This window comes from Vespula pensylvanica, chromosome 1 (genome assembly GCF_014466175.1).
Source record: "Vespula pensylvanica isolate Volc-1 chromosome 1, ASM1446617v1, whole genome shotgun sequence".
NCBI classification, from domain to species: Eukaryota; Metazoa; Arthropoda; class Insecta; order Hymenoptera; family Vespidae; genus Vespula; species Vespula pensylvanica.
Genome location: NC_057685.1, coordinates 7,440,610 through 7,463,906, shown reverse-complemented (window position 1 = coordinate 7,463,906; position 23,297 = coordinate 7,440,610). Strand labels below are relative to the sequence as shown.

Sequence of the window (23,297 nt, the reverse complement as noted above, 5' to 3'; positions counted from 1 at the left end):
TTTTTTTGTTATTTTATTTTAACACGTTACGCGCCACGAGTTAGCTACCAATGACCGACACCGTGTATATTTTTTTTTTGCAGTGTTTTAAGGTCACGGGTGACCGGCAGTAACGCAGGAGCACTACGCATAATATTGTTTTCCGGCGCAGCGGAATAAAATCGTACAAGATTTGTACGGCGCTGAACGTGTTAAATATTTATTTATTTATTTATTTATTTATTTATTTATATATATATATGTATATATGTGTAAAGGTGTTTTATATTGAAAACACATTGCGCGTATACCAATGAGAAAAAGTTATTCTACGACAGCCTGACGTAGCTCATTCTAATACAAACACAGAGTTGGTCGAATTCTATCACTAAACAGAGACCAGCCTGTTTTCTTCTCTCTTCTTCTTTTTATTATTATTACTATTATTTTCTTTTTGCTTTGTTTGTCTGTTTGTTTTCTTTTTTGTTTTTGTTTCTTTCTCATGGGGAAATATAGCCAAGATATCCGAAATATTATTGAAATATATTCTAATAATAGCCATTCATTAATAATTTCTATTTGTTTACGGTATTATTTTATCCAAGTGTGTGCTCGGAAAAAAAGGAGAAAGGCACATAATCATGACGAAGAGAAGTTAAAAGAAATTTAAAAAGAGATCATTTGGGAGAGCATATAATCCGTGTACGTAATATTATTATATAATCATCGATGATTCCTCAGCGAGATTTTTATGCATGGGTAATAAAAATTTATATATTGCAAGTGTATTTATTCGAAAATAATAGCCACTAAAATCAAAAAATATTTAAGTCTTTACCTTCATCATTTTTGCTCCGTTACAAACGTAAGCAAAACGTTTCGAATCATTTGACTCGAAAATTATTAATTCATAATAATCAAATTAGAATGCGAAGAGCACGTTTCGTTAATTCTAATAGCTTGGCTTTTCCTAACATTGAAATTCTATGAAAAACAATTATATATATAAAAAAAAAAAGAGAACGAACATCCTTCCATTTGCATAAAAATCGATGCGAATATTAACCATTGTTGAACTCGCAATCGATCGAGTATTTTCGATGTTTATTTCCCTAATTCTTAAAGATTGGAACGCGCTAGAAGCCGCTAAAATTTAGGGCCACGCACATTTTATGTATATACCGTTTGCGCGCATTTTCTCGAAGGTATAGTTAATAAATCCTTCTCTATTAACTTGGACCACATTTGCGCGGTCTCCGTGAGATACTTAACAATTTTTTTTTTTCCTTTTTTTTTTTAATCGATCTTTTCGGCCCAGCGAAATTCGTTTAATGAATTGGTATTATAGCAAATTCAAACGATTACGAAGGGATTATCACACACGTTTATTACGTGTGCAGAATCGATCGATATAATTAGATTAATTCGTAATCGAATTATCCACTGGTTCACAGGTTCGAGTGAAAAATCTTAATAACCAGGCGATTATTGCAATGCAAGATCTTACATTCTGCATTATGCGACCGAGTTGAAAACGATTATATACGAAGTAAGATCACCGAAAATACGCTCGTATATGTTTTCGCTATTTGTGCAAACTGAATTCCATATTTTCTTTCCCTATTTCTTCGTTTCCTTCTCCCACCTTTCTCTTTTCAATCTCCTAACTGTAGATTATATTTGAATTTAAAATCGTAAGGTGTTCTTAATAGTCATCGGTCGCCCTTAACGATGACGTTTATCGCGAAGTTTTTCGTTATTTCTTGCTTTCGAGAAATAAAAATCATTATCGTCATCATCATTATCATCATCAAGATCATCATCATCATTATCATCATCATCGTCGTCGTCATCATCATCATTATTATTATTATCATCATCATTCATTCATTCATTCATTTATTATCATCATCATCGTCATTATCGTCAATGTATCTGGTCTTATAATCTCACGAAAAGACGAGGGAATGACTGCTGCGAAGCTGGAGGAGAGACGTTGCAGTGGCGACAAGTGATAATAAAACGGTTGCAACTGTGATGATGGTAGTGGTGGCGGTGGTAGTGTTGGTGGTGGTAGTGGTGGTGGTAGTGGTGATGGCGATGGTGGTAGCGACGGTGGTTTTGTTAAATTTAACGATGGTGTTCCATTGGTAGTGGTGGTGGTGGTGGTATTGGTGTTAATAGTGGAGGCAGCAGCAGCGACAGAGATCGTAACAGCAGCGACGGTAATAATTCTTTCATTATTTCATAAATCCGTCCTAAAAAACGTTCAGACGCCCGTCAATGAATTCTCTGTGAAAGGTAGGCAGTCAGATTAAGGAGCCAACATTTTGGAGAGCTCTTCGTCTTGAAGGCAACCCTTAAGGAATTCGTCTTGCGTCAATTGCCCGTCATGATTCTCATCCATTTTAGCGAATATATTCTTAGTCCTTTCTTCAGCGCTGTCCGCTGGCCTGTTGCTCGAACATGCTCCGAGCATATCGTATATCGCCTGAAACACATAGCGCATCGATATTTTTCTAGGAAATATGAGCCAACTATAAGAAAAGATATCTCGAAGCTGAATTAATCCTCAGAAGGATAAATTCCTTACTTGAACGATCTTTGTCATTTCTTGAATATCAATAACACCATTTCCATCAACGTCATACATCCGGAATGCCCACTTTAGCTTTTCTTCCGGTGTACCACAGGAAGTAACGTCGATGGCTAAGAGAAATTCCTGGAACGAAAGAACGAAGAGATAGGCTTTCAATCCTGACGTTTCGGGTTTGATGACGATCGTTTTTCAGTAAAACGCTTTTCTGGCTTTTCACTTTGAAGAAATTTCTTCTCTCAAATGATGGAAGCCATATAGTATTAGGATGTCAGAGCGAAGATCGTGCTTTATATTGTCGATTATGTCAAGAGATAGATAGATAGAGAGAGAGAGAGAGAGAGAGGAGAAAAAGAGAACATTGAAAGGGTCGAATCTTCGGGTGGATGTCGAGGTGAAGCGGAAAGGTACGGTGGGACACGGGGTTTGGAGAGGTTGCTCGTTTTGGGGCATGGTATAAGTACAGTGTATAGGTAAAAGTGGGTCAGCTAACGCTCGAAGGTAGATAGACAACGATGAGAAGGGCTTTGTAGGTAGTGTAAGACGGAGGATAGCGATAGAAAGGTATAAGGGGGAAGGAATGGCTTCGCTCTTTGCTCTTCCTGACCTTCGAAGTGTCTCCACTTCTCATATTGACCCAGCAGACACGACGACCCCTCTAGTCACCCTTCCTCCACACATCACTGATTTCGGTCTTACATTGGGGACACGCTCCTTTTATAAAAGTCGCAGAAAAGTCGTCGAAAAGTAGCGACTTAAAGAAAGAAAGAGAAAAAGAGAGAAAAAGAGAAGGATGGTAAGAGAGATCTAGATTACCTAACCGAAAATTACAGAGGGTGAGCGAGCATTTTTCGCGACTTTTTGTCTCGGAGCATCGACGTCGTCTCTCTTTCTCTGTGTGACCGAAATTCGGACGGCAAAAGACTCACGATAATACTTATGTGATGTGTATGTACACAAAATCACCTTTCTCGTATATTCCCACAAACGAACCTTTGATCACTGGTTTCGTTTAAGCAGGCATAAATTGTTATATCCCTATTCAGAGTGAATCCGTTTGATCGGATTACGCACGAATGCTTGATCGTTCTTCGTTGAACTTTAACACCTTGTTCAACGATCGCTTTTAGATAATATTTGTTGATGAATACTACGTAAATAACGTAATATCATTTTTGTAAAAGTCAAGTATATCTTATTATTCGATCGATTACTGTGGTATAATAACGACTTTAATGTATGAAATGAAATATGATACGTTATTAAAAAAAAAAAAAAATGGTCGATTTACACGGAGACGAACACGGATCCTATAAGTTTATTATAATACTATAATAGTACTATAACGACGTGAGTCTATGGTACATATTATCTTGCCTATGCACCGTATAATAAAAGACGCACGCACACGCGTTCGAGTAAATGAAATTATCGACGTTCTCGACAATATAAAAATATCCCTTACCTTAAAGTCGATATAACCGTTTTTATCCATGTCGAATGTGCGGAATACGTGATCGCAAAATTCTTCCGCGTGGCCAGACGGAAAGAACGTTTTATACATGTCAACAAATTTTGCGGGCGTTAATCTGCCGTTAGGACAGTCTTGCTGTAAACAAAAAAAAAAGAAAGAAAAATAATTAAAAAAAAAGCAAAATGAAAAAAGATGAAATCAAACGGAATTATATAACATAAAGAATAAATTTATTTTTTTGTATACAGAGTTAACATTAATAAAGATAAACACCGTAATGCACTTACTTTGAATCCCTTGTACCATTCCTTGATTGTGCTTTCGTCATATCGCGTGCGTGACTTGAGAAACTCCATATCCTCTTTACTCAACTTATCCTTGCTCCCAAAACAACCCATTTTGTAATCTGGAAGAAAACAGAAACGTTCCACCTTAAATGTTTCCTATATAATTAAACTCCTCCGATAATGAGAATTTTGAAGCTTTCGACAAAGTTTTGCGTTGAATTGTATTCGATGCTATCAACTGTAAAGAATAATTATTACAGTAGATAATTATAAATTAATTAACGGGTGAACAATACCGTAACGATTTTCATCCACTTTTATGATCTAATTTTACGATATAATTTTATATACGATCCAGTTATTTTATTTCAAATCTACACTCTTCACGACAGTAGAAATAATATGATATAAATAGGGGAAAAAAAGAAACAGAGAGAAAGAATTTTATTGAAATAAAACGAAACAAACAAAACAAAAATAAAAATCAACAATTTTAGGGCTTCTCGAATGAAAAGTTCTCGTTTTATTTATACGACGAACGTGAAAGCCAATTGTGTATGTCGCAAAGAAAAAACGTACGTACGTAGATATATACGTTACATTCGGCAGGAAATTACGAAGACTCGCGTGCTTCGCATAGTAATCAAAAGTACATAAGAGGAAAGTAATGTCGTAATAAAGAGTCTGGTATACGCCGATAAACTTAAGAAAAGCTATGTGACGAATGTTAAAAAAAAAGGAGAGAAAGAAAAAGAATGAGGAGTCAGGAGGTAGTAAAAAGAAAGAGAGAAAAAAGAAAGGGATGATGAATCGAGTAACCTTAAAAAAGAAGGATTAAATATGAAGAGATCAATATAGTCACATTGTATTACATTATAATATTCATTAAATTTCAAAAATTACACTTAAACCGCATTTAAAAAAGAAAAAAGAAAAAAAGAAAAAGAAAAGAAGTTAAAAATCATTATTACGCCTAAGTTTACGGGCTTTTCAAAATTGTCACTCAAGGACTAGGTTTCTTTGGCATAAGTGTAATCCACTTTCTGCTCCTTGACTCTATCACAAATGTAGAAAATGTCCTCTTAATTATCCTCTTCATTCTTTTCTTGCCCCCATTAATTTTATTATCCGAGCTGCTTTTAAAATATTGTAAAAAATACAATTTTCGAAAGATCGCCTTGTACGAGTTCGTTATTGTATAAAAATTGCGAAATTATTTTAAAGAAAAATAGATATAGATGAATAGATAGATAGATAGATAGATAGATAGATAGATAGATAGATAGATAGATAGATAGATAGATAGATAGATAGATGGATAGATAGAGAGAAAGAGAGAGAGAGAGAGAGAGAGAGAGAGAGAGAGAGAGAGAGAGAGAGAGAGAGAGAGAGAGAGAAGAATATTTAACTATAAAGAAAGGGGTTACTCGTTTATCGGCGATTTTCTATTAAAATAAAAGAGCAAAGGCAAGAGCGCAGGATTCAAAAGGAAGGAGAGGGAGAGGAGGAGTCGAAGAAGAAGGAAGAAAAGAAAACGGAGAGAGAGAGAAAGAGAGGGAGAAGGAAGGGGAAAGAGGATGGAAAGGAGGAGAGGTAAGGAGAGTAGAGGAAACTACGTATACGAGAAGAGATGGTGGTGCGCGATCTGCATTGGCCCCGCGCACGCAGAGACGCGCAGAGGCCTGGGAACCGCAATCAATATAGCTACAGTTACTCCCACACGTATATTCGTACATGAGTAAAAATTTTTGAAAAAGAATATATATATAAATAGAATAAAAAATGTTACATTTTTCTTTAAATGACCCCGATCGACCGATAATAGTTAATATTGTGTACGTAAATAGACGAGATTTACGTATTCCTTTTTGCATAAGAGATCTAAAAGACAAAATCTACAAATTGTATTTATAATATCTATATATGTATATAGGTATAAATATGTATATGTGTGCGTGTGTAATGTATGTATGTATGTATATTTCGAAAACATTATCGTAAGGATTCGACGGATAATCCCCGATTATATAAATCCTCTGAACTGTACATTATCCGATTGAGATATACGAGAGCAGGGCTAACTATACATATAGGATGACTCATATAACATTGAACATCTTCTGTTTGTTAACGATTTCTATTCATGAAATATATCAGGAAAACATTAATATTTGAACTAATCGAATATTTCGTGAAAAATCAGGGTCGGAAAAAAAGAAAAAGAAAAAGAAAAAGAAAAAAGTTATCAAAAGTATCAAGGAACGTTAAATGAAACTAGAAAGCATAAGTTACAAAAGAAATCGTCGTGTTGAAGTCGAATCAATGACATGGAAGGTGAAACAAAACGGGTTGTACTGTTATGGCAAGATACGTATTACCCAATTAGAAACTTGTCTCGTTTGTGGCCATTATTCCGACTATGCACGTTCGCTCTCTTGTTGGAAACGTTTACAAGTGTTACTACGAGCTTTCAATTTCTCCCTTTCTCTCTCTCTCTCTCTCTCTCTTTCTCCCTTCACCTATTTCTTATTCCACATGGGATAAGATAAAAATATTGTAGTCGTTTCGATAGAATTATCAAAAGAATAAGGAACAAACGAGATAGAATTGATGTTATATGTCGCTCAATTTGTGTGTTGAATGAAAAATGACGTTGGCTGTAAGCCATCGAATGCTGGTTGTAGTGTTTTTTTTTTTTTATCTTTTCCTTTACTTTTTTTCTTTTTTTATTTAGTTTGAAATATCCCCCGAGAAAACACAACGCACGACTTCTTTACACAACGATGAGTCGACTCGACTCATCATTTGCCGAAATGATTACACATCCGTAAAACACACTCGTTTTTATTTACCTATGCTACAACGATATCGTACAATGAGTACACGTGTATCCAAAAAGGTTGCTCCAAATATCTCTCTTTTTTTTTCCTCTCGTTTTTCTTTTGGATCGATTTCGTCGACCGTATCTTCTTTCATCTTTCCCGTCGCGTTTTTAATATCGACCTTATTAGAGAAAGCTCGTGTATACGAGGGAAAGATAGAGATAGAAAGAGAAAAAGGAAAAGAGAGAGAGAAAGAGAGAGAGATGGCTTAGAAAACAAAATTCCTCATTTATCCTTTACACTTTACTGCTTCTGAAAAAAAAGAAAAAGAAAAAAAAACCATCCGGCGAATCGCATAAAAGCATAATATTGGCTAATACTAAAAAGAAGGATATAGAAAAGGAAAAGGCAAAAAAAAAAATATGAGACGAAGGGATCTTTAGAGATACTGCTTCAGGCATACACGTATATACATAAACGCGTACGCCACGTCGGTGCAGATTTAATGACAGGATTATCTGATAATGCACGTGCATGCTCGAGGCGGCCATTACGAACATTACATGAAGTAAATCATTTTTATAATTCCTATTTCTTTTCTTTTTTTTCCTAAGAATTGCTTGAAAAAAAAAAAGGAAGAAGACAAATATTACGTTTTTATAAAAACAATATCTCTTTATCTTTTAATAATATTAACACAGGGAACGGAACTGAAAACGAATCGTTCTTACGTTCCTAAATTCGTTCTTTCGATTTATCAACGATGAAAATAGAAAGGCTAGACATTAAAATTGCAAATTTCACGTCTATCATTAAGAAGATCTACAAACGAGGTCGGATCAAGGATTCAACGTTGCGCCAGATTCAATCGTACTTTTACTTGATCCGGCTTCAATTACTAGAATATTTTATCGACGTCTAGAAAAAAATGGCTTGTAAGATGTGTGTGTGTGTGTGTGCACATGGCCTATAAGTCGATCAACAAAAATATATTATTATTGTAAACAGATTTAATTCGTCAACGTTAAACTATATTATATAGTATAATAATAAATTAATTACTTAAAAAATTAGCAACAATATGTTACTAATCCATATTAGTATCTACCCTCGTTTTCAATGAAAAAATGAGATCTATTAAATTTCGTATCGCTTAACATTTATAAATTAAACTTGTTTACGATGACAACGATAACAGCATTTTTAATAATTAACTTATGAACCACCCTGTATGTAAAAATAAAACAGAGATGATAGTGATCTAGTACGATCGAACGATCAGAGTAAGCGTTTGATCGTTCTTATTATCTATTTTCGTATTGTGGTATTCAATTGTCGCGCATATTTTTACAATCATTTAGATTCTTTTAGCTTTGACGAATTGCTTAGTATACGTAATAAGAGATAAGATTCTTTACCAATGATATAACTTTTCCTTGTTTCGTTTTACGTAAGAAAAAGAAAATTGGTATCGTATTCGTAAGGCAGACAACAGCGAAGAAAATTCAAATACAATTTATGTATGTCGTGAGTAGCGTCGAAAATTTCTTACTCTGGTAGGAAAATTTATGCGCCTATAAATCATTTCCTAGATGCCGAGAAAGAGGATATTATTGTTGAAGAAGAAGAAGGAGAATGAGAATGAGAATGAGAATGAGAAAATAATAAAACAAGAAAGAGAGAAGTCGAGATGTATGATATTGGCACGAAAATGCGATTTGTCAAAATGTCTAAAACCAAATAGACAATGTTATTCGCATACGATGTGTATTATTCGAAAGGTTAGAAATTGATTAGATTAATTAATTAAATTTTTAATCACAAAGGACTATACATATTTGTAATCACTTTCGTTTGTATTTCATCATTTCGTTTGATCTCGTTAAACCATTAATACCGTTTCCTTTCTTGTGTTCTATTTTTAAAATGAAAGGAATTAATAATACGAATTCAAGAGTCATTACTGTAATTAATCTTTGGTCATTAAACAATGTATTAATACACGAGAAAGTAAGTACTTTTAACTTTAAAGAGCGTGACTACTGTCACAACTTTTAATTTATATACATCGCGTGATAATATAATATCACCAATATCCTAGTGTCAAACATTTCCACATTCATTAATAGATCATCTTTTCGAAATAGATAATCTTATCTTTTTATGTAAATATATGTCTTCGATGAGAAACATTCAATTAAATTTAAAAGACATACATACACATACACGCACACAAGAAGGAAAAAAATTATATCCATTTAACTATCTATTTATACACGCAAAACATTATTATAGCGATTATATCGATATTTATTTTATTATTTGAAATAACGATTCTCACATCATCACGGAATAACGCAAAATAGCTTTAGTTTCCTTATCGTTAGATCGTACCATTAGGAACAAAGTATGAAAGGAGAACAGAGCTGTTGTATGATTGTAGTCTCCCGAGAAATACAATAGTGCGATGCATCATATATGACAATAATCTGACAATGAGACGCGATTATCGTCGCGTCTTTTTCCCTTTAAATACATCCGTACTACCACTATCCACAGTCAAATAGAAATCCACAGAGAATAACGAGTGTGGTGATTATTCGGACTTGGTTCTCGTGTAACCGTTGATACGACGCTCGTATAATCATCCAACGAGGGTAAAATAATACAGGCTTATTTTGTTCGTCTTCGTTATAATCGTCGCTTTAAAGTATAAAATACGATATATATAATGCAAAATAGTATATAACAATGAAATTAAAATAAAATTACAAGTATCTTGAATCAAATTATTACGTAAACAGATAAATATATAAATTTCTAGATATATAGATATAGAAAAATTTATATGTACGTATATAAATATTAATATTTTATATATATATATATATATATATTATGTATATAAAATATATATATAAAAGAGAATAAAGAAGCGAACTTTTATATATTCCACTCGTAAGACAAACTGAAAAAACATACTGAAAAAAAGAAAATATATAGAAAATATAAGATAAATTTGTAAGAATCGTTTATCAATCGTTGAAAATATTCTTAGATCATCCGAAAATTTCGATCTGTAAAAAAAATGTCAGATACACTTACCGCTCGTTGACTTATCAAATACGGCGTGTCGACGGCGTATATATATATATATATATAAATATATCTCTATATAGATGTGTATATATATATATATACACACAAACGAGGCAATTACTCGGTACGAAAAATTCTCTTCGACGCGTTATTTTACGAATAAACTTGATATCGTACGGTGTATCACTCCTAGAGCAGCGAAGTTAAAAACTCGTTACAAGTACACGCGCCGCGATTCGATCGATGTACAACACACGCGCACTTCACCGTGCCGTAATAATGATGAAGAGGACGACGACGACAATAACAACAACCCAATAAACGACAACTCACACACGCGACACGAAATATATAAAATGGTTTTGTCATTAGGATTCGAAAGCATCACCTCTTTCACAATCAATGAACGACAATATTCCGATTATTATACACACGATCGTCGCTTTTCACTTTTGCATTCGTCTTGTCCCCTTCCCTGCGTAAAAATTCAATTCGTATACAATACCGAATGCAATGAACAGAGAAAAAGAGAGAGAGAGAGAAAGAGAGAGAGAGAGAGAGAAAGAAAGAAAGAGAGAGAAAGAGAAAAGCTACTCGATTCTCTTCACTCTCAAAAGAGGGATGATCTAACATCGATTAAAACCTCTCTTCTCCTCCTCTTCCACCTCTCATTCAAGCCTATAGATAATTTTTATTTATTTTTTTATTATCTTTTTCATTTTCTTCTTCTTTTTTTTTTTTAATTTTGTTGTAATTTGTTACATACGTCGATTTCCGTATTGATTCTTCTCGCTGTATTATTCATATAAATATATTAATATATATATATGACTTTTTATTAAATATTTATAAAATCCATTCAAAAAATCTAACTATTATTTAATGTTACCGAAGAAAAATTTTTTTGGTGGCTTGTTTTTTTCTTTTTCTTTTTTTTTTTTTTTTTTTATTTTATTTTATTTTGTTTCCCCTCAATGATGTCACGGATCGATCAACATCGATGATATTTAAATTATCAAATTAACCCTTGACTTTTTAAAAAAATTTCTAACTCGAATGAAATGTCAATCTTTTACGCTAAAACGACGAAAGATAAAAGTAATTTATCTTCAAAATGTTATATCTATCTATATAAATCGTGAAAGAAATATACGTTTGAACGTAAACGAGAAAGAGAACACTAGTCGAAAGATAAACCCTCTTTCTCTCTTGCGTTTGAATACATAATTCTGTTAAATAAAGTGGCATTAGATACATACAAAAGTATTCTAAAGGATTATAAGAATTAGAAGTGTTAAGTAGAAATGTTTAGCAACGATAATGCACGCTCATTTCGTTGTGAGTTTTAGTTTGAAGAAGTGATGTACATATGTACCACTTGCGTACGTATAATTCGTCCTTGTTTTTTAGAGTATTTGCTTAAAGTACATATGTGCATATAGGAAAAGAAAGACACACACATACACATAGAGAGAGCGAAAGAGAGAGAAAAAGAGAGAGAAAAAGAGAGAGAGAGAGAGAGAGAGAGAGAGAGAGAGAGAGAAAAGACAAAGATAAAAAAAAGAAAAAAACAACAAAAAATAATTTCATTTATCTTAAAACGTCATAATTTATAAAGCATCGCGAGATGTAAAAAAGAGGTATGAAAGAGATATAAAAAATATAAAAAGATAAAAAAAAGATTGAAAAAATAGAAAAAAAAGAGAGGATAGTGTTAAAGTGAAAACGAGAATAAAAGTGTTAGAGATAGAAAAGAGAAATAACCACGTTGGAAGTTAAACAAAATCTTCTTATAAAAGGGAAAGCGAAAACGTTACTTCATCCCCTTAAACTTCAATCTTTCTCTAACATGTAGCTCATGTAGGCGTGTTCATTTACGAAAGCAAACGCAAACGCGTAGATTTGCGCATTACTCGTGGCTATTACAAATACAGACACACATATATAGGCATAGATAGACGCAACACATAGCCAGATAGGCATGCTTTCTTATATGATACAGGTGTGTATACTAATATATGTGTATATGTATATATCTATATATGAACATATGTCTATACACTTATACCATATAAGCGATGTTCTCTTTGCTCGTCATTCTAACTCGTACCCTCGTTACGACTAGTAGTTTTACTCAACCGTTCTACAAGCACGCCTACGCGAGTAACATTATATTATTTTTTTTCTTTCCTTCCCTTTTTTTCCCTTTTTTACATCCTGTTTTCCAATATATAGAATCATATAACGATTGAAAAGAAGAAAAACAAAACAAAAAAAAAAAGAAAAAAGAAAAAAAAATGGTTTGTAGTACTACAACTCTCTCTCTTTCTCTCTCGCTCTCTCTATCTGTTTCTCATTCTCTTTTATAAAATAAAAAGAATTTAGGAAAAATGCATCGTTAAGAAACTCGTGGAAAAGAAAAAAGAAAGAAAAATAATGTAACGTAAGCGAACGATTTCTCGTACATAAATTATAATTAAACATCCCCTTTGATATACATAAAAAGAAAAAGAAAAAAGAGAGAGAGAGAGAAAGAGAAACTTTCTCTTGAAAACTGAATGTCGTGGTCGATCGTGCCGTGTACTAAGACGAAGCGATAATGTCTTTTTTGCGCTTTTGCCCTTCCTCCTCCACTTCCTCTTACTCCTTCTCTCGTGCTTCTTTAATTGTTAACGCTTCGTGCGAGGGCGAGATCGATGCGATGTGGAAAAAAGGGAAGAGGAGAAGGAGGAAGGTGGAGTAGTGCTCTAAGGGAAGGGGGTGGAATGACGGATGTAGGAGAAGGTGGGGTGAGTTTGCACTAGAGAGAGAGAGAGAGAGACAGAGAGAGAGCATTGGGGGTGCCAAGGGTTATCAGTGCGCGCGCGTGCGACGAAGACAGAAAAAGAGAAAGAGAAAGAAAGAGACACATATATTAGACACAGAAAAAGAAAGAGATAAGATATATATATATATATATATATATATATATATATATATATATAACAAGCGAATAAGAAAGAGAAAAAGAAAGACAGTGATAGACAAAGAAGTAGAAAATTAGAGAAAGACAGAGAGAAAGGAAGATTGATAGATAGATAGATAGATAGAGAGAGAGAGAAAGAGAGAGAGACAGACACAGATAATGTCAAAAAGTGATATCTGTAGAAAAATCTCACAGATCCAGCAGGTCGCGTGTACTTCGTATCGCGTACGAATGCGGCGGAGGTACTAGTTAGAGGTAGGTAAAAGCGACGGAGCCGAGGCTCTCTCTGCCCGAAGCTGATCCTGCGTGCTAAACGAGCCGCCCCCACTTATTCCGCTCCTCCCCTTTTCCAGTAGCGAGAGAGAGCACACACACACAGATACAGAGAGAACAGAGAGAGAGAGAGAGAGAGAGAAAAAGAGACAACACCCACACATACATACACCTAACCTACTCCGCTCCCTTTCTTCCTCTATCTTCCAGCACTGCGAGAGAGGCGCTACCTTCGCACGTTAACCATTTTCTCCCCCACCGTTGTGCTCTCTCTCTCTCTCTCTCTCTCTCTCTCTCTCTCTCTCTCTCTCTCTCTCTCTCTCTCTCTCTCCCTCGATCATTTCTGTGCTAGCTCTAGCACTAGCTCTAGCTCTCTTTCTCTCTCTTTCTCTCTTTTGCTTTTGCATTTGCATGGGCGACATTGACGTTTTAACCGTTAACGCGTCCCCGATAGTCATGTCAATTCGAATCCACTATTTCTAGTACCCTTAATATCATGAGCAAAAACGTCAATTGACGAGCTCGAGGAAAATCGAGATCTGAATGAGCTTAGAGCGAGAAAACGCACCAACACAACAACGGCTATCGGCACGGCACGATAGATTCTCTTTTCCTTTTTTTCTTTTTTTGTTCTCTTTCAAAGAAAGAAGAAAATACGATGGATACCACTTTGTGTATCAGGAGAAGCCGGGTAGAGGGGGGGGGGGCGGTGAAATCATTGAAATTTATGGTTTCATTGGATTCTCCGTTTCTTTCTTTTTTCTTTCAGTTTTGATTAAGATTGTCGTTGATGGATCGAATCCTGCCTCGATGTCAGTCAAATGGTTTGCGGTTGGTTGAAAGAGGTTAAGAAATTTATAAAAAAATAAAATAATTTATAAGAAAAAAGAAAAAGAGGTCACTGGAACCTTGACGATTCAATCGTTACTGCTTAAGGAAAAGTGAAGATTGCTGATACGGATAAGACGTTCACGTTAGACGTAAGCATTTTACATTTACACGCGAAACCGAAAATGTTCAAGGGTATGAAATATATGTAGCCCAAAAAGGAACGGGAGATCGAAATGACAAATGCAGAAAAGCAGTGAGTCAAGGACGAAAGAATCTCGAGAGAATGAATATTTAGAATCGTTGAAATCTTTCTCTTATTCCTTCTCAATGTCTTTCTTTATCTTTATCTCTTTCTCACTTATTTTTCTCTTCTTTGGAAAAAATGATTTAAAACGATCGTAGTAGCCAATCATTTAACGAGAAAGGTTAATTCCCTCTCTTTCTCTATTTTTGTTTCTTTTTTAATTTATATCAAGAAAGAGATAGAATTATTATGCAATAAGAGATCTGATTCAAGATACGAATTCGAATTATGAGAACGTTTAAGAAAATGAAATTAAACTTACTATAGGATACTTCGTATAAACGAAATTAGATTATTCGATATGGCGGAAACGGAAAGACAAAGGTAAACCTGCCGCAGTGAGTCATTGGTCCAAAAATAACGGCTATTCTAAGGTATACGACTCTGACGAAAAATGGGGAATAAGCGAGAAGAAAAATTCGCAAAGAAAAAATAAATTATATATTCAGTTAGAGATGAAGAAGATTTTGCTGCTCCTGGAGGACGACTTACCTCTTCTAATGGCGTCTGAAAAGATCGTCGTCTTTATACGTAACCGTTCTTTTTTCTCTCTGTCTCTCTTTCTCTCTTTCTATTGAAAAAATTGTCTTACTTTTTTAAGGTGAATCGATATGAAACAAAATCCAAGGTCAATCAGTATTATTTCGTGAAAAATCCGATAATTTCTTTTTACAATCAATATATAAATTTTATTAATCATTTGTATTATTTTTCGAAATTTCAGATTAAAAGGATGACGTATTACTTCCAATCGATAGATGTAGCTGTATAGATAATGTTACTATAACCTTCGATGTATAATACAATGAAACATTGTCGAATATTGTGCTCATTCTTATCAACGACGATCAGAATAGTAACTTAGGGAACAATACGACAATATCTACGATTTTGAATTAGACGCAGGAACAAGCACGAGTTCCGAGAGTTTTTCGAATGAATGTTTTATTCGAATTCGTCCGTTCGAAAAAAACAGGGTCGAGATGTTTCTTTTTTTCTTTTATTTTCAGGTTGCATTAGAGAGTTGCATAGAGTCAAATATACCGCATTCGCATTTTAGTCACGTTCGATCGGTACAATAGTAAATCAATGGGATTACGTTAGATATATTAATATACAATATGAAATATCGGTCAAATATATTAATTTATGTTAGATAGAAATATGACCGTATATTAAGCATTATGTTATATATGAATATATATATACATATATATATATATAAATAAAAATTTCAATAATCTCACCTTACTGATTATCAGCATCGTCGTATGTAACATATTTACTTCCTGAAACAAATATATAAACTATGTTGGTACTCTTGTTCCAACATATATTGATTTTATATAAATGTATTTTTCCTTTATTTTTATATAATATAATTGCCAATGCTTTTATTGATTCTCTAAGAAGATAAGGATCGGTAAAGCGAGTGTTTCTTTGAAAGTTAATATTAGCCATAATGAAACTATTGGCAATCATCAGCATCTGGCTATCCATATCACATCTAGTAACTATTTTCAAACATAATGAGTTAGAAATCAAGCTTCCAAGTGAATCTGGCTGTGCCTACGAATAGCATACAAGCAAATAGATTACATTAAAAGATCACAAGGAAATATTTCAATGTTATAAAGGAATCATATAAAAAGGTTGATTTAAACAGCATTATCGCTGTATCATATATTCTACTAAAAATCTCTTAAGATTTCTATGTTCAAAAAAAAATATAACAAAAAAGTACGTGTGTGTGTGTGTGTGTGTAAAGATAAGAAAAGAAAAAAAAGAAAAGAGAAAAAGAAATGATAAAATAAATCACTGTGATATTACATTGTTGAACTTCCTCGGAAGAATGCATAAAAAAAAAACTTCTACCTTTTTGATAAGACTACACTTGCAATAGGAAACGTTTTGCGATTAAGTCTTATCGATTCAATTAAGAACGACCAAAAAAAAAAGTTTATTAAAATTAAATAAAAAGACAACAGAAAAAAAAAGGAATTGAATGATAATAAAAAAAAAAAGAAAAAAAATATATATATCTATATGAACTTACATGTAAAATGAGGTCACGTCCAGAGAGACGACAAGGACGCTTTTGAATAGGTCGATGTTATTGGTACTTCGTAGACCGCATGGCCGGTAAACGTCAAACGTTTTACGTTACGTTACGCATTGCCGCCACCTCCGCTGCCGCCACCACCACCACCTCCACCGTTGTAACCACCATCGTTTCCATCACCGTCTCCACCTTCTCCGTCATCACCGTAGTCGTCGTCGTCATCACCAACACCGCCATCTCCTCCGTCATCGTTATTGCGTCGTCGAGCCTTATTTTTTGTCTTCATGTTTAAGTACACGCGCGAGACACTCACTCTCGACCTTCTTCCCAAATAAGACCGGAAGAATTCGACGATTCACAGAGACGGTTTTATTTCTCCTCGAAATGATTTCTTTTCGTATACCCAAACTCACCGCAAAAAGGTGTCACGCAATATTCTCGAAGCACGCCCGTTCTTTTTATTTTATTTATCGCATATATCGCACATAGTGTATTATATAGTCGTGCATTCTCTCTCTTTCTCTTACATACATATACGTTCACACATAACAACATACGACATACATACATATGCTCGCGTATTCTCTCTCTCTCTCTCTCTCTCTCTTTCTTTCTCTCTTTCTCTCTTCCACACTCATCCCCTACCCCTGCCGCTCCTTTGCTTCCCTTCTCACCTAGCGCATCATCACGCAGCACTATACGCGCGCGCACTCTTCCGCTTATGCTTTTCAATAAAATTCTATCTATCTTTGGAAAAAATATTCGTACCTGTATATCTTCTGTGATTTTCAACGCGTTAATGAATATCAATGCGCCGACTAACCTCTCTACTCTCGCGTCAGACTGAACGTACGAGCGAATTTTAAAGTTTTTCGACCGAACGATTCTCACGTATAATGATTTTCTGACAGCGGATAATTAATCGGATGAAAAATTAGGAATGAAAACAGATCGTAAATACATCTTACTGACCTATGCCTCGCACGTCAATCTGTCGTCACAATTACCAATCGAATTCAAAACATTTCCGCGACACTGGCTTCTGCAGACATCACGACGGTAGCCATATTGAAATCCCATTCGGCGGAACATCGACGAAGCATTTAAACTAGAAATCGAATCGTATTGGCTGATAGGTGCATGGCGCTTGAAACAACAACGAACTCTATGAAATGTTCGAGGTACTAAAATTATAATGCCATCTTCCAAAACCATTAAGCGGGTATTTACAAAATATCAGAAATACGATCGAAATAACCGAAGCTTGTTGTATCATTAAATTTGCTTTTTACAACTTTATTGTAATTTTAATGAAAAATAAATTATAATTCGCATCCAATGTTGATGACCTATATGGCGTACAGAATAATTTATTATTACATAAAAAATATTATACGATAAAGAAACAATATATTTATTCATAAAAGAAAAATAGAGAGATAGAGAATCATGAGTTTTAAATAAATAATTTCTATAAGTATTTTTTCATATATAATCCGTTATTAAAAACAATATGAACAATGTGATTAAAAAAATCAACATATGTGATATAGAAACGATATATACAATCTGTTAATAAATAAGAACAATATATACAATATAAACAATGTAATTTATCAACTAGTTATGGATAGTGCAACTATTATTATTGAGATGAAAATATATTTAGAAAGATTTAAAAAAAAACTGTTACCTGACAGTTATTTAATTAATCTGAAAAAGAAAAATATTTACAATTTGTATATATTTTAACGATAGAAATATAATTGATATATTCGAGAATTATTATATACCTTGGTTTCTTTATTAAATTTTCATCTTGATCCTCTTCTGCATAGTCTCGGAAATATGAATGGTTCAGCTTTAAATGAAAAACATATATAAAATTATATAATAAGCTTTTCTTTATGTGTGTGTGTGTGTAAAATTAATATATATATATATATATATATATATATATATATATATATATATATATCGAAAGCTTGTAATGTAATTTTATATTCAATCTTATTATCAATACCACATTTCTGAACTTACTTTGTTTATATCATTATTTTGACAGAAGTCCGGATTACATTGACAATTATTACATATACGATTATTTTTGCGACACGAACAGAGGCGAGTGATGCACTTTGTTTTACAAGCGCATTTCACTTCTCCATCGGATTGACATTTTATAGATAGCCTAGTATTTTTTGTTGTATCCTGAAGATAAAAATAATATATGACATAGGTAATATAAATAAATTAAATAAATAATTATTCTTTTATCAAAATTAAAATAAAAATTTATGTATTATACCAAAAGCTTTCGTATTCTATTATAAAGTGGAGTTTGAGTCCAATCTGGATCTTTTTCTATGTCATCTTCAACGAAACTATCATCTGATCCAAAGGAGTTCTCAAAATATTGTGAAGATAACTTTTGTATTTTTGGTGTATTCATAATTGAAAACTCATTGTCTTTCATGAAATTATTCTCTTTTAGAACCTACAAAATATATTCACAAATGTCAACAATATAATGTATATATCTTAATATTTTAATTTTATAACGTCCATTATAAGAGAATCTAAAATATAGTATACCTTTTTCTTAGATTGATTTAATTGATCTTTATAAGTTTCTATCTCTTGTTTCAGTCTTTCTTCTCTTTGACGACATTCATCCAAATTGTTTTGCAAAATCGTATATTTTTCCTAAAATTACATTATACATAAAATAATAGAAACCTTTATAAACAAAATTAAATATAAATTATTTATAATATAATGAACCAACCATAAGCTTTTTCCTATCTTCTACAGTGACGTCGAAAAGATATTTAATGGCAATTTTTGCATCAGTAAAAGTTTGTATTGTATTCATTTTTATACTTGCTCTATTTTCTGTAAAAAAAAAAAAAAAAATAAAAAAAATTGTATATGTATAGATATATGATACCTCTTTAGATATACATATACACGCGCACTATACAGAGCGCGCATAAGCAGCACGCGAGACACACGCATAGTTTATTCCTATACCTTCATTTGCTTCGTTAATTTTTTGTTGTAAATCTTGTATTTGTGTATTACGCAAAGTTAAAAATTCAGTAAGTTCTACTAGTTCTGCCTCATCTACATTCGGATCAGTTTGAAGTTCTTCTAATTGACATTTTAAATATTCTCTGGCACTTATTAATTTTTGAAGTGAATTTTCTGCATCAACAGTACTTGATAATATATTAAGTTCTTGTCTCACCCATGATTGAATATCATTTTTGTTATTAAACTTTTGCTCCTTTCTTTGAATTGCTTTCTTTTGTACTTCAAGTGCTTGCTATTCCATAAATTAAAAGATATATATTTTTTCTAAATTATTATTATTGATATTAAATTTACCTTTAATCTTTTATTAGCTGCATGAGCTTCTTCCATTTTTCTCTTTAATACGTTTTGTTGTTTATTATGTTGCATTTCTAATTTTGCCATTTGATTAGCTCGTTTTCGATCTTGTTCCTTTAACTTGTGAAGTTCTTTTTCCCTAACTCGTTTCCATTCTGCGAATCTATCTGCATCGCTACGCATTTGTCTAACTAATTTAACACGAGCTTGTTTTAAAGATTGAATTTCATTTGTTAAATTTTTAATTTGCTGTTGTAATTTCTCTTTTGCCTTTAACGTTTTACTTTGTTCCAAACATTGTTGACTCAATGCCGCGATCTTTTTTTCTAACTCTTGTACCTTTTTACGACGACTTTCTGCTAATCTGTGTATAATGTATAGTAAAATAATAAAAATGTATATATATTGAACCACGTATATAACTATAAATAATTCAAATAATAACAAATTAGAATTTACTTCGAGCTAATATTACTGGTTTGAGCATTGCGCAATGCTATTAAAAGTTCATCCTTTTCAGCTTGAAGCGTTTTGATTTCTTGTTCCATGTCTTGCAATTCTTTAGAATATTCAATAACGTGTGAAGAATTTTTTAAAAGTTCAGTTATAAGATGTTCCTTAATGGCCAGCTCTCTATTTATGTCTTGAACTTGATTATTTCTCTCTGTTTGAAGTGATGTATGCTCTTCGTGTTTCTTATCGAAATCTTCTAAACAATTGGATAATTCTCCATCGCTAGTTACATTATCTACATCATTTTCAGTATCTTTTGTTACAGGTAATTTCGATTCCAGGGACATTGCATGATTAAAAAGTTCTTCTGACGTTTTCTTTTCATTTGTTTGAATGTCTAGACATAAAATAAGAAGTTATTAAAAATCAGATAATATAAAAAGAAATGAAATTATTGCACAATAAAAACTTACCAAGAATCTTTTGATATACAGCTTTTAATTTAACACAATATTCGTCATCATGTCCAGAATTTTCTCTATAACTATCTAATAATTCTTTACAATCTTCTAATACTAAAGCCATCTCAGCTTTAATTTTATCATGTAATTGTTCTGCAAATTCAGTCTTTTCATGCATAAAAACCATTTTAATTAAATTGCCGTTTAATTTTTCTGTCAAATCTCTTATCTTTTGTTGTAATGATTCATTCTTCTTTTGTAGCTCTTGATAATCGTTCGAGCATGTTCGTTCTGACTCTTGATTTAAAAGAGCAAGTTTCAATTTTTGTACTAATTCATTTAAACGATTAATTTCAGCTACTCTTGGATCCTGATTGACCACTGGTTTATTCTTAATTTTTCGCGCACGGTCAGCATACCTTAAAGTGCTAAGTGTTTCATCCATATTATAATCTATGTAAGAAACATATTATATAAAATTTCTACAGATAGAAATGGAATCAGGTATAAGTAAAGAAATAATTAATTACCATTACATATCTAATATATTACCTGCTGGACTGACACAAGCTATCATAAGAGTCATAGAATTACCACCAAGTGAATCTTGTAACAATCTTGTCAGTTTGCTATCCCGATAGCCAACATATGAATTATTTCCATTGTCTCCTAATTGGGAAATAACATTTCCCAATGCCAATAAACCTTTATTTATGTGAACACCTTCTTTGAATCTTTCTCCAGTTGCTTGTGTTTTTTTAGAACGTTCAGAACCAGCCAAATCCACTAAATGAAATTTTGCAGTTGTCGCTACATTGCTATAGTATAAGAGACATGAAAAAAGATTGTTTATTTTTTATATTTCTAACATTAATAATAAATATTCTATTATTTAATATAAATATTTGAAGGAAACACTCACGGATCATCTTTTTTTTGTTGTTGAATATGTAATGTAAATATCGCATGGCTTCTGCTACTTTGAGCATTCATTGCTGTAGAACCTGTTACTCTTCCTTGAGATCCTTCAATCAAACATTCTAAACTTTCTTCTGCACTTTGTACTTCCTTTTCCGTAATACCAATAATTTTTATCCCTTTACTATCTTCTCTAATATCTACAATACTGTTAGTACGTTGTTTATCTGATAATAAGTCATATAACTGCTCTTGATAAAGTTCCATAAAGGACACAGACGTTCTGAAGTTCCATTCTTCTTTAGATGCTACTATTTTAAATATGTCATGCATAGCTCGAGGTATTATACCCATATCTTCCATCCCATTATAATCAGTACCCATTGAATGTGTTTTACCACTTCCTGTTTGTCCATATGCAAGTATAGTAACATTGTAACCTACAAGTTTATAAAAATAAAATGAAACGAAATAAATTATATCATATAAATGTATTATCGAAATTTTTATAAAATTTTTAATTGAAGATTAACAATACTTTTGTTTACAAGTAGAATAGCAATAAGTTTTTATTAATATTAAAGGTAATTAAAAGGTAATTAAATTAATTAAATTAATTTAGTTAATTATACGTAATTAAATTATAAAAATTAATTTAAAAGGATTTAAATGTTAAAAAATGAAAAAAAAAGAATTTTTTATAATTGATATTTTAGTTTATATGGAAGTTTATATAAAATCTTTTTTATAAATACCATCAAAGATACTTGTCACCATGTCTTTAATAGCTGTGTTATAAAAGTTTTCTTGACTAACATCCGGGGTAAAAACATAATTAAATGTAAACGCTCTATCTGTATTTTTTATAATTATTTGTGGTTGTCCAGGTGTTATATCTAAACATTCTTCACATCCCTTATCTATTTCACTTTTTATAAGTGGTCTAATACGCACAGCTACACGAATTGTGTCTTCAACCATTTTTAAAAAATATCTCTTCTTTTTATTTTTTATAAGATCCTTTAACAAACTTTCACTTTACACCTTGATTTTCTAAATAAAATCCACTTTTAATCGTTAAATACTTACAGTTACGCATTGGATATTTAAAAATCAAACACGCACCAATTAAACTAGGCTGGCCAACTTTACGTTCAAGAAAAGAACTTTCGCTGCGCTCCTATAGAGGCGCTGGTATTCATCATACGGTTTGGACCGTGTTCTGAAAATATATCTAGCGCATATTTATAAGAAAAGAGTCAATAATTGTTGATAACAGAGAATTTAATTTTTATGAAAATAAATAATTTTCTCCTTCTAGAATAATATCGTGATATTCTCTGTATAGTCTAAATGGAAATGAAAGAAATAATGATGTTT

General features: G+C 32.5%; 3 protein-coding genes and 1 long non-coding RNA gene across 8 annotated transcripts in view; 1 reads left to right on the top strand and 3 right to left on the bottom strand.

Moving 5' to 3' along the window:
• The window catches only part of LOC122635161 (neurocalcin homolog), a 28,365-nt gene extending 10,559 nt beyond the window's left edge, over positions 1-17,806 (bottom strand). Inside the window, exon 1 of one of the 2 annotated variants that reach the window (XM_043825041.1) lies at positions 17,665-17,806. The gene's annotated coding sequence lies outside the window, so the exon portion shown is untranslated. Of the gene's footprint in view, positions 1-13,415; positions 13,549-17,664 lie in introns of those variants that run through there. The other variant, XM_043825046.1, reaches the window with a different exon arrangement.
• On the bottom strand, positions 199-17,223 carry LOC122635169 (neuronal calcium sensor 2). Of its 4 annotated transcripts, XM_043825061.1 has the most exons (6): positions 16,687-17,222; positions 15,878-15,919; positions 4,337-4,455; positions 4,041-4,184; positions 2,573-2,701; positions 199-2,470 (listed from the first exon to the last, which is right to left on the bottom strand). In XM_043825061.1, exons 3-6 carry the CDS (start codon positions 4,445-4,447, stop codon positions 2,294-2,296), a joined length of 561 nt encoding a protein of 186 aa, XP_043680996.1. In that variant the 5' UTR covers positions 4,448-4,455; positions 15,878-15,919; positions 16,687-17,222; the 3' UTR covers positions 199-2,293. The 4 variants fall into 4 exon arrangements, with proteins under 4 accessions (XP_043680996.1, XP_043681024.1, XP_043681014.1 ...); XM_043825089.1 differs by lacking the exon at positions 15,878-15,919 and having other exon boundaries at positions 16,687-17,223; XM_043825079.1 differs by lacking the exons at positions 15,878-15,919; positions 16,687-17,222 and adding an exon at positions 13,416-13,440.
• Positions 17,807-18,194: 388 nt separating the features above from the next.
• LOC122629588 (chromosome-associated kinesin KIF4-like) lies at positions 18,195-23,028 on the bottom strand. Its single transcript, XM_043813167.1, has 13 exons — positions 22,673-23,028; positions 21,922-22,357; positions 21,552-21,817; positions 21,012-21,452; positions 20,545-20,935; positions 20,083-20,449; positions 19,726-20,020; positions 19,481-19,587; positions 19,288-19,398; positions 19,001-19,189; positions 18,733-18,903; positions 18,486-18,553; positions 18,195-18,405 (listed from the first exon to the last, which is right to left on the bottom strand). The coding sequence occupies exons 1-13, from the start codon at positions 22,896-22,898 to the stop codon at positions 18,393-18,395; spliced, it is 3,081 nt and encodes a 1,026-aa protein (XP_043669102.1). The 5' UTR covers positions 22,899-23,028; the 3' UTR covers positions 18,195-18,392.
• On the top strand, positions 19,682-23,206 carry LOC122629688. The gene is made up of 3 exons (XR_006327331.1): positions 19,682-19,793; positions 21,357-21,503; positions 23,009-23,206. It is a non-coding gene; the product is annotated as an uncharacterized LOC122629688 (long non-coding RNA).
• The last annotated feature ends 91 nt before the right edge of the window (positions 23,207-23,297 follow it).